This window comes from Grammomys surdaster, unplaced genomic scaffold (genome assembly GCF_004785775.1).
Source record: "Grammomys surdaster isolate TR1022 unplaced genomic scaffold, NIH_TR_1.0 311, whole genome shotgun sequence".
Taxonomy (NCBI): domain Eukaryota; kingdom Metazoa; phylum Chordata; class Mammalia; order Rodentia; family Muridae; genus Grammomys; species Grammomys surdaster.
The window spans coordinates 1,736,794-1,751,431 of NW_021604730.1; the positions used below are offsets into that span (position 1 = coordinate 1,736,794).

The 14,638-nt window shown below is 37.6% G+C and overlaps 1 protein-coding gene across 2 annotated transcripts in view; it reads right to left on the reverse strand.

The window, feature by feature from the left end:
- Positions 1-14,638, reverse strand: part of Ankrd13c (ankyrin repeat domain 13C) — a 48,568-nt gene that overhangs the window by 17,247 nt on the left and 16,683 nt on the right. For both annotated transcript variants that reach the window (XM_028777592.1, XM_028777593.1), the window contains 4 exons: positions 9,362-9,447; positions 8,634-8,679; positions 6,727-6,793; positions 1,749-1,893 (listed from right to left, as the gene is read on the reverse strand). In XM_028777592.1, the coding sequence (XP_028633425.1) occupies positions 1,749-1,893; positions 6,727-6,793; positions 8,634-8,679; positions 9,362-9,447 (344 nt within the window). The remainder of the gene's footprint in view (positions 1-1,748; positions 1,894-6,726; positions 6,794-8,633; positions 8,680-9,361; positions 9,448-14,638) is intronic.

The following is a 14,638-nucleotide window of genomic DNA, read 5'->3' on the forward strand; positions in this document are numbered from 1 at the left end:
TACTAAAAGGATACCAGTTGTTTATTGTCATACACAAACATGACAATAATTGCTCACTAACTGCTTGTTGAAGTAATATAATTAACAGTAGATTGTTTTCAGTAATGGGTCAAGAGATGGCCCTTGATTTATAGATGGATTTCTGTTCCTAAAGCTTGTCTGAACTCAGGAAGATCTTACAGTGTTCAGTACCCAAGCTGACCTATACAAAATGTCAAACGGAGTATTTGATTTATCTTCTCAACCTATTACAACCAAAGTATTTCCTTAGAAAACTTTGTTCAGTATTTATGTTACCCAAGAATTTATTTTCAGCCATTATTCGTTAGCACTAATGTCAGGATTTTGTACCCTTTGTAACAGTAGTGAGGATGGTATTGGTGTAATTTCAGGTTATTGCTGATGACTGCTGGAGACTCAGTTGTAGCCACGAGCTTTTCTACTCAGCCTCCATGCTCCCAAAATAACAAGACTTAATTATTTATGAATAAATGCCTAGGTCATAAGTGTCTCACATAACTCCCTTGTCTCCAATTGCTCTCTAATTCATTTTGGACCCTGGGTGAAACTGGAGCTGTCACCTGTCATCTGTAATCTATAAAACAGAGATACTAATAAGTGTAGATTATTTGCAGCTTAAATTATACCCCTAATATTAAGGGTCAATAGACTCCAGTGACTGTTACTACACACTACTGCCCACAGCACCTGGCAGCTATGGCATATGTAATGGGGAAAGAGCAGGAGGGAAGGCAACTCCAGGTGGGTGATGGCAAAAGAAAAAAAAAAAAAAGAATAAAATAGATTCACCAAATTTTGGTCAAATCAATACCTTATTTAAAAATCTGTGACCCTCTGTTGCTGACTGCAGCAGACTGTGAGGTAACTTTTCTGGCTTTTAAGGCGTTGACACTTTTCTCACTGCAGTCAGACCTTTTTCCCAAATGGCCTGTCCTTACTCTTCCTTTCCTGACTTCATTCACCTGGCTCCTCTCCAAATACCCTTGCTTCTTCTTCTTCTTCTTTTTTCCTGTAAATCTATATTTCTTGGTATGAGTTAGAAAACTATTTCATTAGTGCACATACAATGTTAACTATGAAAGTCCAATCTAAGACAGTGAATGAGGAAGAAACAGCATGATGTGGGAATGAACAAGACAAGGTAAAACACAATGGGCGGAACTTTAAAATCATCTGCAGAACAATCAGAAAGCTGAGGCAGGGGAAGCGCTTGAGCTCAGGAGTTCTCCCCACCTCAAAGTAAAAACACAGGAATTATCTGCATTGTTCCCAGTGACAGGTGGATGCTGAGAGACCTCTGGCTTGCAGCAGGAAAAAGGAATGGATGAGGTGAAACTCAACATACAGCAGAACCAAAGGGAGAAGAGGTGGAGGTAAAGGAGCCCAAAGTGGAAGGAAAGCAGAGCATCTAGTCGCTGTGCAGACGTCAGTGACAGTAGCAGCTCAGTTGGTCAAACAACAGATGGCAGAAGGGTCTCTTTGTTAGCAGAGACTCAACATGACAGCCAGTGAAAACTAGAAGAAGCCAAGGCCACTGACCTAGAACATCTGAACTCTATTGGAGAAACCAGAAACTAGGGGGTGGATGGTTGTAAGAAAGAAAAACTAAAGCTTTGCGAATTAACCATTTTATACTTTATGCTTTAAATGAAGCAATTATACAGAGACTTTGGTAAATACATAAACATTTTCAACTCTTTACAGAAATATTAATAAGACATACTCACCTCGTGGTGTATTCGCTGATAAACTTTTTGTTCATTGTCTAACACTACAAAAGACTCAGAGGGTGCAGCATCCCCATTGAAGATGAAGCTTAGATCCCCTCGTTGGCACTTCATGTCAGTAAAGTCTATGAGAGTTGTGTCAAGCCTGTAAAAGATGGGCAGGTAATAACTGACAGAATTTGATAAAACTTTATTAATAATATGCATATGCTATGTGCCTCTTAAGCTCTAAGATGTCGATATCATAGTCAAGCTTAGAATTTGTAGATAAAAACTAAATTTAAAATGTTATTGAAAACAGCATTTGAATGCATGCTCTATTATCTGTATTTCTTTTTACTGAGCACTTAGTTAACCAAGAAAGAAAGGAAAGGCCCCATGGTGATACTACCCTTCCTGTACCACTGCTTCCTCATTCCCTCTGCTGTACTTCCAAAGGGAAGGCAGAAAGGGAAAAAAGATTTCTTCGAGATCCCATCACTAGCTCAGCACCGTACTCAAGAAAGGCACAGATGTATTGGTTCATAGTCTTAAACTGAGACTGTCATTCTGATTTATAATCATCTCTTATACCTAATCACCTATGCAAACCTTAGTCTACACTTCAGCCTTACCAATTATGTCAACCTACTGCAAAACTGTGGGGCTTTCTCTTGGGCTTTCCAGATTTAGCCCACCATGATCTTTTTAAACAATGTTCCTGCCAGGTGTGGTGGCATGAACCTTTAATCCCAGCAGAAGTAAGCCGATTTCTTTGAGTTTGAGGCCTGCCTGGAATACAAAATGAATCCAAGACAGCCAGAGAGAGCTGTCTTGAGAAACCAACCAACCAACAAACAAAGCAAAAAAAGCCAAAAACAACTAAAAAACAAACAAACACCCCAATATTTCTATAGTCTGAAAGCCTCATGGATTATAATTAGTTTTAGTTGTCAACCTGATATAATCTAGAATCATCTGGGAGGAACTTTCTAAATAAGGTTGGCCTCTGTCAATGTCAATGAAAGATTGCCTTGACTATCTGAATTGATATGAGAGGACCCATCCGGAAAGTAGGAAACACCATTTCCTGGTTCTGATCTCTCAACTGTCTTTAGAGTAGAAAAAGTAAGCTGAATCCTAAGCATGAATGTTTTATTTCTCTCTGCTCTTGATGGGATATGACTTACTGCTTCAAGAACTGGCCACTGGGAATTCCCTGCAATGACGGACTGCTCCCTGGAATTATAAACTAAAATAAATTCTTTTCCTCTTAAGTTACTTTTGTTATGATTATTTTTGTCTTAATAAAGTTTTATTTATTTTTATTATTTTAAATTACATGTGTGGGTATGTGCACATGAGTTCAGGTGTTCAGAGACCAAGGATGTTGAATGGCCTTGGAGCTGGGGAGTTACAGTTGTGTGTGAGCCACCTGATATGGGTACTGGGAACTGTACTCTTCAGTATGTATCCAGCCCCAGTCAAGGTATTCTTATCACAGCAACAGAAATTAAGCTAGGACAGAAATCAATTTCTACCACACATTTATAGACCTATACATCTACATGTTTACTGATTCCCCAAGTAACCTAGACTTGCTGTGGTTTAGCTGAATGGTGTGGTCTCACACATTCCACATATCACTAGTTGAAATTGGGAAAACACTGGGATTAAAGAGTTTAACACTACCCTTAAATTATTCAGTCTTATATTAAAAGGCTTATATTATAGGTCAGGTCCAGGTTCACTTACCAGTTGCTCAACAGTCTTTAATCTCAGAAACTGCTTAGCATAGCTATCAAGAAAGGATCATCACACATTCTGAGTGTCACTGTGCAAGATCTAGGTCAGTTTCTAATGCAACTATAAGAATTCACTATTTTGTTGACTTGTCAAGTTCTATCACAGATAAAGCAAAACAGACTGGCATTCTTAATTTCTATACACAGGAAAAAGCTCAAGCTCAATTATGAACCCTAGCTCACATGACACATCAATAGTAACTAGGGCTATATGTAATTTAACACCAAAACTAACAACTTTTAAGGACAAAAAGATTATACTATTAACAATTTCATCAAGAAATGGGGTGAACTTAAGCAAAGAACCAAATATGGTCTTTACATGCATGGTACACACATACCACAAGGAGTATGAGGGCTTAAATCAGCGATTAAGAGCACTGGCTGCTCTTGCAGAGAACCTGGGTTAAAGTCTCAGCTCACAACCATCTGTAACTCTAGTTTGAGGGATCTGGCACCTTCTTCTGGGTTCCATGGGTAATAGGCACACAAGTGATACACAGATACAAAACCCGTATACAAAACTTTAAAAAATAAAAATATAAGGTGTGGTGGCACACACTTTCAATCCAAGCAATTGGAAAGCAGAGACATCTCTGAGTTCAAACCTAGTTTGTCTATAGAGCAAGTACCAGGACTGCCACAGAGAAACTGTCTTGAAAAACCAAAAGAAAAAAAAATCATTAAAAAAAAAGTAAGTATGCTCCCCATGTGAACAGCACACACTGTATAAAGAAATTGAGTGTGGTCTCTATGTGTATAGCAAGGATACCAAAAAGAAGTACACATACTCTCCATGTGCATGGTACACATATACCATCAAGAAGGAAGTATGGACACGGCCCCAGTTGAGGCATGGGGCCACCCACACATCTTCAAAATTTGTGACCCAGAATTTTTCCTGTCTAAAGGAAATACAGGGACAAAAATGGAGAAGAGATTGAAGGAAAGGTTGTCCAGTGACCTGTCCAACCTGGGATCCATCTCATGCAGAGGCAATAAACCCTGACACTACTACTGACACCACGTTGTCTGGCAGACAAGAGCCTAGCTTGGCTGTCCTCTAAGAGGTTCTACCAGCAGCTGACTGAGACAGATGCAGAATCTTACAGCCAACCACTGGACTAAGGTTGGGGATCCCTATGGAAGAGTTAGGGGATGGATTGAAAGAGCTGCAACCCCAAAGGAAGACCAACAGTATCAACTAACTCAGACCCCTCAGAGCTCCCAGAGACTAAGCCACCAACCAAAGAGCATACATGGGCTGGTTTGTGGCCCCCACCATGTATGAAGCAAGTATGCTTTGTTTGGCCTCAGTGAGCGAGGATACTGGCAGGGGTGAGGTGTGTGGGTGGGTGGATGGGGGAACATCCTCTAAGAAACAAAGGGGAAGGGGGCTAGGAAAGAGGGCAACATTTGGGATGTAAATAAATAATAATAATAAAAGACCTATTTAAAAAAGAAGCAAGTGTGATTATCACATGCACATATACAACCATAATAAGTGTGGACCCATGTGCACACCATAAAGAAGTGAACACAGTGTCAGGTGATGGTGGCACATGAAGGTGGATCTCTATGAGTTCTAGGCCAGCCTGATCTACAAAGTGAGTTCCAGGATAGGTAAGCTATACAGAGAAACCTTGTCTTGATGAAAACAACAAGTAACACAGTCCCTACATGCCATCTGTATATCATAGTGAGTGACTGTGGTCCCCATGTGTACACAAACATACATCATGACTACAATATGAAGTCAAAAAGCCCTAAGAGCTCTAGATTTTTTTACAAGGGTAAGGCCACTGCTGGCCCCTGATTTTCTGTCAAGAAGTCTGCCACCTAAACTGTGTAAGAAGGCCTGTTACTGGATGTACATGCTGCCCAAGAGAAAACAGAGTCAGTAGTCATATCAGAAGTTCACCTAATACCAAAAGGGAATATTACATCCAAGTACATGATTAAACTATTAGGCTCCATGCTTCAGTCACTTGGGAATTCTAGACTATATTAAAGGTGGCACAGTCCTTTGTCTCCATTTCTGTCTCTACTACCCTGAGAATTATAATGGGCTTCTAGGATAAGAATGATAAAAAAGAGATATACAGAAAAAGAGGCCTTGAATCGCTTGCTCTCATTTTTTAACTTCTGTCACAATCCTCCTGTCAAGACTCTCAGTCTTAGGCCCATAACTTCATATCTTCACAGTTAGGTTGTAATATGTTCCCCATTATTACCATATTTGTGTGGCTTCCCTTGTGTTGGTGACCAAATTCAGAACTTCACACACACACACACACACACACACACACACACACACACACACACGGCAAGTGTTCAGCCCTCATATCATTTACTGTAAAAAGTCACACAAACGTGAAGCAATTTTTAAAGTAGCCATTTTACATAAACAAGAATCGAATATAACTAAGATATAAAATGATCATTTAGGAATTATTAAATTTCTCTGAGCTCTCTCTTCTACACATACAAAGTGTATACATAAAAAAAATCCCTCAAAACATTTTAATTCTAAACATCTAAATTAATAATCTGCCATACAGGAATAAATATACAAGGCTGTCTATATACACACTTCATAAATATTATGTACTATGTGTAGCAAATTAAAATATTAGTATCAATTTTTAAATTTAAAGTTTAAATTTGTTACATTAATAGTCTAAAAATATAAGCAATGACAAAAGTAAAATTTTAGAATTAAAATATATTTATTTTTATAAACTTAATTATCAATCATATCTATGAAAAGAAGAAAATTAAATCATCCTTAATATGCTGACTGAAATGGGAAGATGACTGAAGACATGAGCAGAGAAAAGGTAGAACATACACAGACAAACAGGGAATAAAGTGTGTAAAAGATACAGAGCAAAGTTAAGATATAGGGTGGATCCTCCTCAGGTGTCCTTATTACTAAAGGAACCCAAGACTAAGGTAGCAGGGGCAGCGTAGCATTCCCTGATGCTAAAGAGTCTGCTTGAATGGCAAACTCATCTTAACTTAGAGTTTTTGATGAATTTATTTCTGTATCTGCACTAGGTCTTACATGAGCACAAACCTGAATGTGTTAACAGTATTTTAAGTTACTAAACACAAGAAAACTATGACTACCAGAAAAGCTGCCTCCAGAACTTAACTTTCTTTTACTCAGAACACAAGGCACATCAACTCACCTGATGTTGATACCTTGCTTGTATATTTTACAGGCATCAGAAGGCAGAATTCGGGAAAGCAAAGGCACTGTAATTTCAGAAACAAAAGGTTAAAAAGTAACTAAAGTCTAGAAAATTACTGTAAATTTTTAAAAAGCAGCAGAGTAAACATTTTAGTAATTTACCGAATGTTAATGACTGCCTTTAAGACAGTTATCTCCATCTCAAAAACTTGCTCAACTGCAGTGTCAATGTACTTTACTATGTCCTTATCCCCACCTACTTCCAAGAGTAACAGAACTAATTCCACTTCAGACTGCTGTGTGATACCAATGAGAAAATACTACCTGGGGTCACTAAACACTCCTTCATACTAAACAGGAAATCCTGGGTCTAATAGATCCCTTAAATATTACTGGAAAGAACAGCAGAAAAGTAACATATTGAGAGACATCTTTGAGGCAGCTTGTATTTAAATTTGAGTCCTAAATATGTACCCTTGTTACTTAGGCTCACTGTGCCTCAGTTTCAAAGTCTATACAAGAAAAACCACACCATTTACCCACCAACTTTTATCCTCCTGGGTGCGCACACACAGGTCAGAGATTGATGGTGTCTTGCTCTATCGATGGTGACAGGGTCTTCACTGAACTGGGAGCTCATCAATTTGGCTAGAATGGCAATCCCTGGACCCCTTGCCTCCACTTCTCTGCACAGTGTTGCATCCAGTATTTTATATGGGTGCAAAGTATCAGAACTCTGGACCTCATGTTTGAACAGCAAGTACTTTACCAGCTGAACATCTCCCTAACCCCTAAGTTATAAGTGTGCACACCCAATGCATTCTGAAAGCGTGACTTATATTAAAGAGTATTAATGTCAATGGAAAGCTCCAAACTAAGTTGTATTAATCAAACTTCTATGGCCTCCAAACTATAAAATGTCTATTATTTTTCAAATTGTAAAATGTAAACTACTAGTAGTTTTAGTAAGATCTAGAAAGACCTATTTATAGACAGTATACAACAAAAGGTACTATATATAGAGAATACCATTGTAGCATACAAACAATATAAAATAATTAGAAGATGTGTATATAATGTGTGTAACTTCTAAATTATACAAAATTTGGTTTCAATAACCATTTTAAAGATAAAAACCACTAATCATTTAAATTACTTTATAACACAAAAGTTAACTGAAATGCTGGTAAAAATACATTTATTGCAAACAAATTTATAATCTTTAATAAAAATAAAATTAATCAGGGCATAGTGGTACGTGATTTTAACCCCTTCAAACTTTCTTAAATTGAATACTCTAATAACCCCATAATTTTTCAATTTTTTAAAGTTCTTAACATTAAATTATAGTATTTTTAAACCTTTATTTTACTTTTGTTTTATGTGTATGTTCATGTAAGCCTGAGTATGCATGCTACATCTACAGAGACAAGAAGAGAGCATTCAATCCCTGAACTGGAGTTACAGGCAGTTTGTGAGCTGCCTGATGTGGGTGCTGGGAACTGAACCTGGGTCCTCTGCAAGAGCAGAGGTGCACCTGATCACTGGGCCCCAGTATTCTTTTTAAAAAGGTCTCACGCTATAGTACTGTAACCAAGAATGGCCTGACTTAGCATGGCTTTAAACCTGTGGCTACAATTCTGCCTCAGCCCCTGTGGTACTGGGATTGTGGATGTAAGACTAAATTACTATAGTTTTCAGGCTTGTTTTTGTTATAAAAAATATTTTCAGGTAGTTTTCCATCTTAAAAACTAAAATTCTGAGAACTGTCTCTCTAGCTGGAAATGAAATATTACTAGTAGGTTTTACAATGATTACGCTAAATACAAGGAAGACAAGTATCAAATGTGTCATATTAATATGTCTATAATTTCACTTTTATAATAAAACATAGCACACTCTTACCCCAGCTTTGAAAATCCCAGTGAAGTTCTAGGTAAAAGTCACCTAACTGAGAAATAAAATAAGAAAAATTACTAAATGTATTTTAGTTATAAGCTCTGATACTTACAATGTTGCCCGTCCCCATCCCCACTCCGAAAAAACTATGTGATATCATTAAAGATCTAAAGACAAGAGGAGAAATAAGAAATTATTCTTATATTTCTTATGTTTGCATTTGAAAAAGAACACAACTATCAAAATAGCTTCTTGTAACACCAACCTCAGGAAGATATGGCCACCAACCATGACACCATAATGAACCTGTTCTACAGTACCTGTCTAATTTATTAAATGTTAATAATAGCTTCCCAGCTAAAAATAAATATGCTTCTGCCAAAACACACACATTATAACCCCAGAATTTTATTTCAATTACTAGTTTAAAAGTAACTTTCATCATTTATTAATCCTTAACTGGTAAGAATTTAATTTCATTTCTAAATGACTGTTTAAGGGGCTGGAGAGAGGTTCAGAGGTTAAGAGCACTGCTGCTCTTGCAAAGGACCATATTCGGTCCCGAGCACCCATGTTGAACAGCTCTCAACTATCAATAATTCCAACTCCAGTGCCCTTTGGCCTACCTACCTATCTACTTACACCTACACCTACACACACACACACACACACACACACACACACTTACACTTTTAAATGCTCTTTAAAATTATACTTATAATTAACTATCTTACCTCTTTTAGGGCTTTTAACAACCGAGGTCGTTTTTCTCCAACACTCTCCCTAGATTGCTGCTTGAGTTTCCTTAGAAGAGCTGTGACTAGAATTTGAAAGAAACAACTGTTTAGTAATTTTCTTGATAGTTAAGTTTCTAAAATGAATGTCACTGCTTTTTAAATTTTTAAAAAATTATTACATTACTGGGTATGAATATGGATGTATAATGTGTGGGTGTGTACAGGTGTAAACTGTGTGTGAAGAAATCATAGGCAATTCTGTGAAGTTAGTCTGCTCCTTCCACTTTTATATCAGTTCTGTGTATTGAACTCACGTCAGCAGGCTTGAGTTGTTGGGTAGTAACTGCCATTACACACTACAACATCCTGCTGACCCTTGTTCCTTTTTTTTTTTCTTTTTTTAAGCAAGAAATAAAAGTTGTTAAATTTTAAAAACTCAGGTAGTAATAAAAGTCCCCAATAAAAAAAGTTTAAAGATTGCTTTATGTATATGTTTGTGTGTGGCATGTGTGTCTTCTGTGTGTCTGTGTATGTGTGTGGTATGTGTGTCTTGTATGTGTGTATATGTGTGTGTGTGCCCTGTCTGTATGTGTATTCTGTGTGGGGGATCCTGTGTGTGTGTGTGTGTGTGTGTGTGCTGTGTGCTGTGTGCTGTGTGCTGTGTGCTGTGTGCTGTGTGCTGTATGCGTGTGTATGCAAACACATAGGAGGCAGGCAGAGGGGAATGTTAGATCACCTAGAACTGGAGCATCAGACATGTGTAAGTCACTCCCCTATGAAGAAGGCTGGGGACACTTTAGTCTTCTAAGAGAGCAGCAAGAGCTCCTAACTGTTGAGACCTTTTCCAGCCCACTTAATATAAAATTTTTAAGAGCTTATAAAAACTGGACTAGTAGAAAAGAAATTCTAACATAGTAGTATAAATTTATCTTTGCAATTTTTAGTCATCTATTAATGAATTCACTAAGTATTTTAGCAGAGATAAAAAAATCTAAAAATATACATGTGACTTGAGACCTCACAAAATTTGTATAAGGAAGAACACTGGATAATTTGAAATGTGCTAAATAAACAACTGGATCACTTTGAAAATGTCACAGGCACCTCTTTGAAAGTGTGTGTGTGTGTGTGTGTGCGCGTGTGTGTGTCCTAAATGAAGAAAACTGCCGGGTCTAGATAGACAGCAAATCAATAGACTCTGGTGTGCCCAAAAATTAGACAGTGGCCAACAGAGTTTTCAAAACTACCATTAAGTCAGTATGCCATGACATAAACCCACTCAAACAAACAATGAATAGTTCCTAGAGACCAAAAGATAACCCTGTGTGAACAAAAAGCCATAGCTGTCTGCATCAGGAAATGAAATGCTGGGAATTATGGGAAAGAGATAATTAAAATTATATCCATTTCCCCCCATATGTGCTTAAGCCATTATTGCTAACATTTTATCGCAGAAAACCAATATAACAAAAATCTTAAATTGAAATTAAATAGTCTTTGAGAAGTAGGTTAGCATTTTCTATTTTTTTTTCCCTGTTTTTTTTCTTTTATTGAAATGATCTCTCCTGTAGCCTGGGCTGGCCTAGAACTCACTATGTAACAGAAGATGGCCTCAACTTCTGCCTCTACTTCCCCAGTGCTCATATGCCCAATTTTACATAGTGTTGAGCATCAAACTCGAAAATTTATAAATATTATGTAGTCTACCAATTGAGCTACATTACCAGCCCTGACTGCTTATTCTACAGCACAAAACATTAGCAAAATTAGCAAAAATTAAACAAAAAGACAGGTAGATCACAAAGCTTTTGCTAATAATTTATATTAAATTTTCAGATTCATCGAAAAACAGTAATTGTCTATGCCACAGAAAATTTCAAGGTAGCATAGCAAAATGAAGACTTAAATGCTATCTATTTAAACACTATCACAAATACAATTTCACATTGACATTCCTAAATACATACCACTGGTTCAGTTAAGGCTCCTTTCAGAGTTCAAGGAGAGTTCTTTTTGTTGTTTGCTTTTTTTTGTAAGGCAGGGTCTGATGAGTAGCCCAGGCTAGCCTGGCGCTCACAATCTCTACCTTCAAGTGCTGGGACTATTAGGAGTTAAATAATTCACTTATGTGATAGGCTGTAGTAAAATATGAAATTGAATAACTACAGACCTATCTTGAAATTCGTTTTCCATGAGAATTATTTCCTGGTTCTCCTCATAAATGATAAGTTCAAAATGACAAAGACCCTTATTTTCTTCACTTTAATACACAAAGAGGTTTTACACATTTTTTTTACTGTGAATAAATGATCCATGGAAGTTCCACAGTCCTCATTAGTTTTCCCTTCACTCTGCTAACTCGTTAGAAAAATAAAAGAGCTTCAGATAGGCTGATACTTCATTCTCAGTGTCTTCAATATGTACATTTTAACTTTCCCCTGAAATAACTCTATGATGAGAACTACTTCATGCTCTCATATGGATTTCTGATTATTCATCCACAAGGACAACTGTTATTATAAAAAGCATAAATGTCAATTTATCTGTAAAAATACCATATTATTATCATCATATATTACATTTTACAGTCAAATACAGCTTCATCATTCTTTCAAAGAAGTCCAAGAAACTCAGGCAATCTGCACATGTAATATGTGGATTACATACAGAACTGAATCCTAAGAAGGACAGAATTCGAGGTTCTTCCCCACCTTCTATTAGTTTCAGTGTATCTGGTTTTATGTGAAGGTCCTTTGTCCACCTAGTCTTGAGCTTTGTACAAGGAGATAAGAATGGATCGATTTGCATTCTTCTACATGCCAACCTCCAGTTGATCCAGTACCATTTGTTGAAAATGCTGTCCTTTTTCCACTGGACGATTTTAGCTCCTCTGTCAAAGATCAAGTGACCACAGAGGTGTGGGTTCATTTCTGGGTCTTTAATTCTATTCCATTGATCTTCCTGCCTATCTCTGTACCAATATCATGCAATTTTTTATCACTATTGCTCTATAGTAAAGCTTGAGGTCAGGAATGGTGATTCCCCCAGAAGTTCTTTTAGTGTTGAGAATAGTTCTCAATATCCTGTATTTTTTTATATCCTGTATTTTTTTTTGTTATTCCAAATGAATTTGAAAATTGCTCTTTCTATCTCTATGAAGAACTGAGTTGGAATTTTGATGGGGATTGCATTGAATCTGTAGATTGCTTTCAGCAAGATGGCCATCTTTACTCTATTAATCCTGCCAATCCATGAACATGGGAGATCTTTCCATCTTCTGAGATTTTCTTCAATTCCTTTCTTCAGAGACTTGAAGTTCTTGTCATACAGATCTTTCACTTGTTTGGTTAGATTCACACCAAGGTATTTTATATTATTTGTGACTACTGTAAGGGTGTCATATCCTGAATTTCTTTCTCAGCCTGTTTATCCTTTGAGTAGAGGAAGGCTACTGATTTGTTTGAGTTGATTTTATAGCCAGCCACTTTGCTGAAGTTTATCAGGTTTAGGAGTTCTCTGGTGGAAGTTTTGGGGTCACTTAAGTATACTATCATATTATCTATAAATAGTGATATTTTGACTTCCTCCTTTCCTATTTGTATCTCTTTGACTTCCGTTTGTTGTCTAATTGCTCTGGCTAGGACTTCCAGTACTATATTGAATAGGTAGGCAAAGAGTGGGCAGCTTTGTCTGGTCCCTGATTTTAGTGGGATTGCTTCAAGTTTCTCTCCATTTAGTTTGATGTTGGCTACTGGCTTGCTGTACACTGTTTTTACTATGATTAGTATGGGCCTTGAATTCCTGATCTTTCCAAGACTTTTATCTTGAAGGGATGTTGAATTTTGTCAAATGCTTTCTCAGCATCTAGTGAGATGATCATGTGTTTTTTTTTTCCCTTTGAGTTTGTTTATGTAGTATTGAGTTTGTTTATGTAGGATTACCTTGACGGATCTCCATATATTGAGCCATCCCTGCATATACTTGGGTACAGGGGAAAAGTTCCTGAACAGAACACCAATGGCTTATGCTCTAAGATCAACAATTGGCAAATGGGACTGCATAACATTGCAAAGCTTCTGTTAGGCAAAGGACACTGTCAATAGGACAAAACGGCAACCAACAGATTGGGAAAAGATCTTTACTAATCCTATATCCAATAGAGGGCTAATATCCAATATACACAAAGAACTCAAAAATTAGACTCCAGACAACCAAATAACCCTATTAAAAAATGGGGTACAGAACTAAACAAAGAATTCTCAACTGAGGAAACTTGAATGGCTGAGAAGCACCTAAAGAAATGGTCAACATCCTTAGTGATCAGGGAAATGCAAATCAAAACAACCCTGAGATTCCACCTCACACCAGGCAGAATGGCTAAGATCAAAAACTCAGGTGATAGCAGATGCTGGCGAGGATGTGGAGAAAAAGAGAAACACTCTTCCATTGTTGGTGGGATTGCAAGCTGGTACAACCATTCTGGAAATCAGTCTGGCAGTTCCTCAGAAAATTGGACATAGCATTACCTGAGGATCCAGCAATACCACTCCTGGGGATATACCCAGAAGATGCTCCAACATAAAACAAGGACATATGCTCCACTATGTCCTTGCTATGTCAGAGCAGCCTTATTTACAATAGCCAGAAGCTGGAAATAATTCAGATGTCCTTCAACAGAGGAATGGATACAGAAAATGTGGTACATTTACACAATGGAATATTACTCAGCTATTAAAAACAATGACTTCATGAAATTCTTAGGCAAATGGATAGAACTAGAAAATATCATCCTGAGTGAGGTAACCCAATCATAAAAGAACACACATGGTATGCACTCACTGATAAGTGGCTATTAGCCCAAAAGCTCACAATACCCAAGATACAACTCACAGACTACATGAAGCTCATAAAGAAGGAAGAACAAAGTGTGGGTGCTTCGGTCCTTCTTAGGAGGAGTAACAAAATACTCATGAGAACAAATATGGGGACAAAGTATGGGACAGAAACTGAAGGAGAGGCCATCTGGAGACTGTTCCACCTGGGTATCTATCCCATGTGCAGTCACTAAAGGCAGACGCTGATGTGGATGCCAGAAGTCCATGCTTGACAGGAGCCTGACATAGTTGTCTCCTTAGAGGTCTGCCAGAGCCTGACATATACAGAGGTGGACGCTTGCTGCTAACCATTGAACTGATCATGGGGTTCCCAATGGAGAAGTTAGAGAGAAGACTGAAGGAGCGGAAGAGGTTTGTGGCCCCATGGGGAAAGCAACAA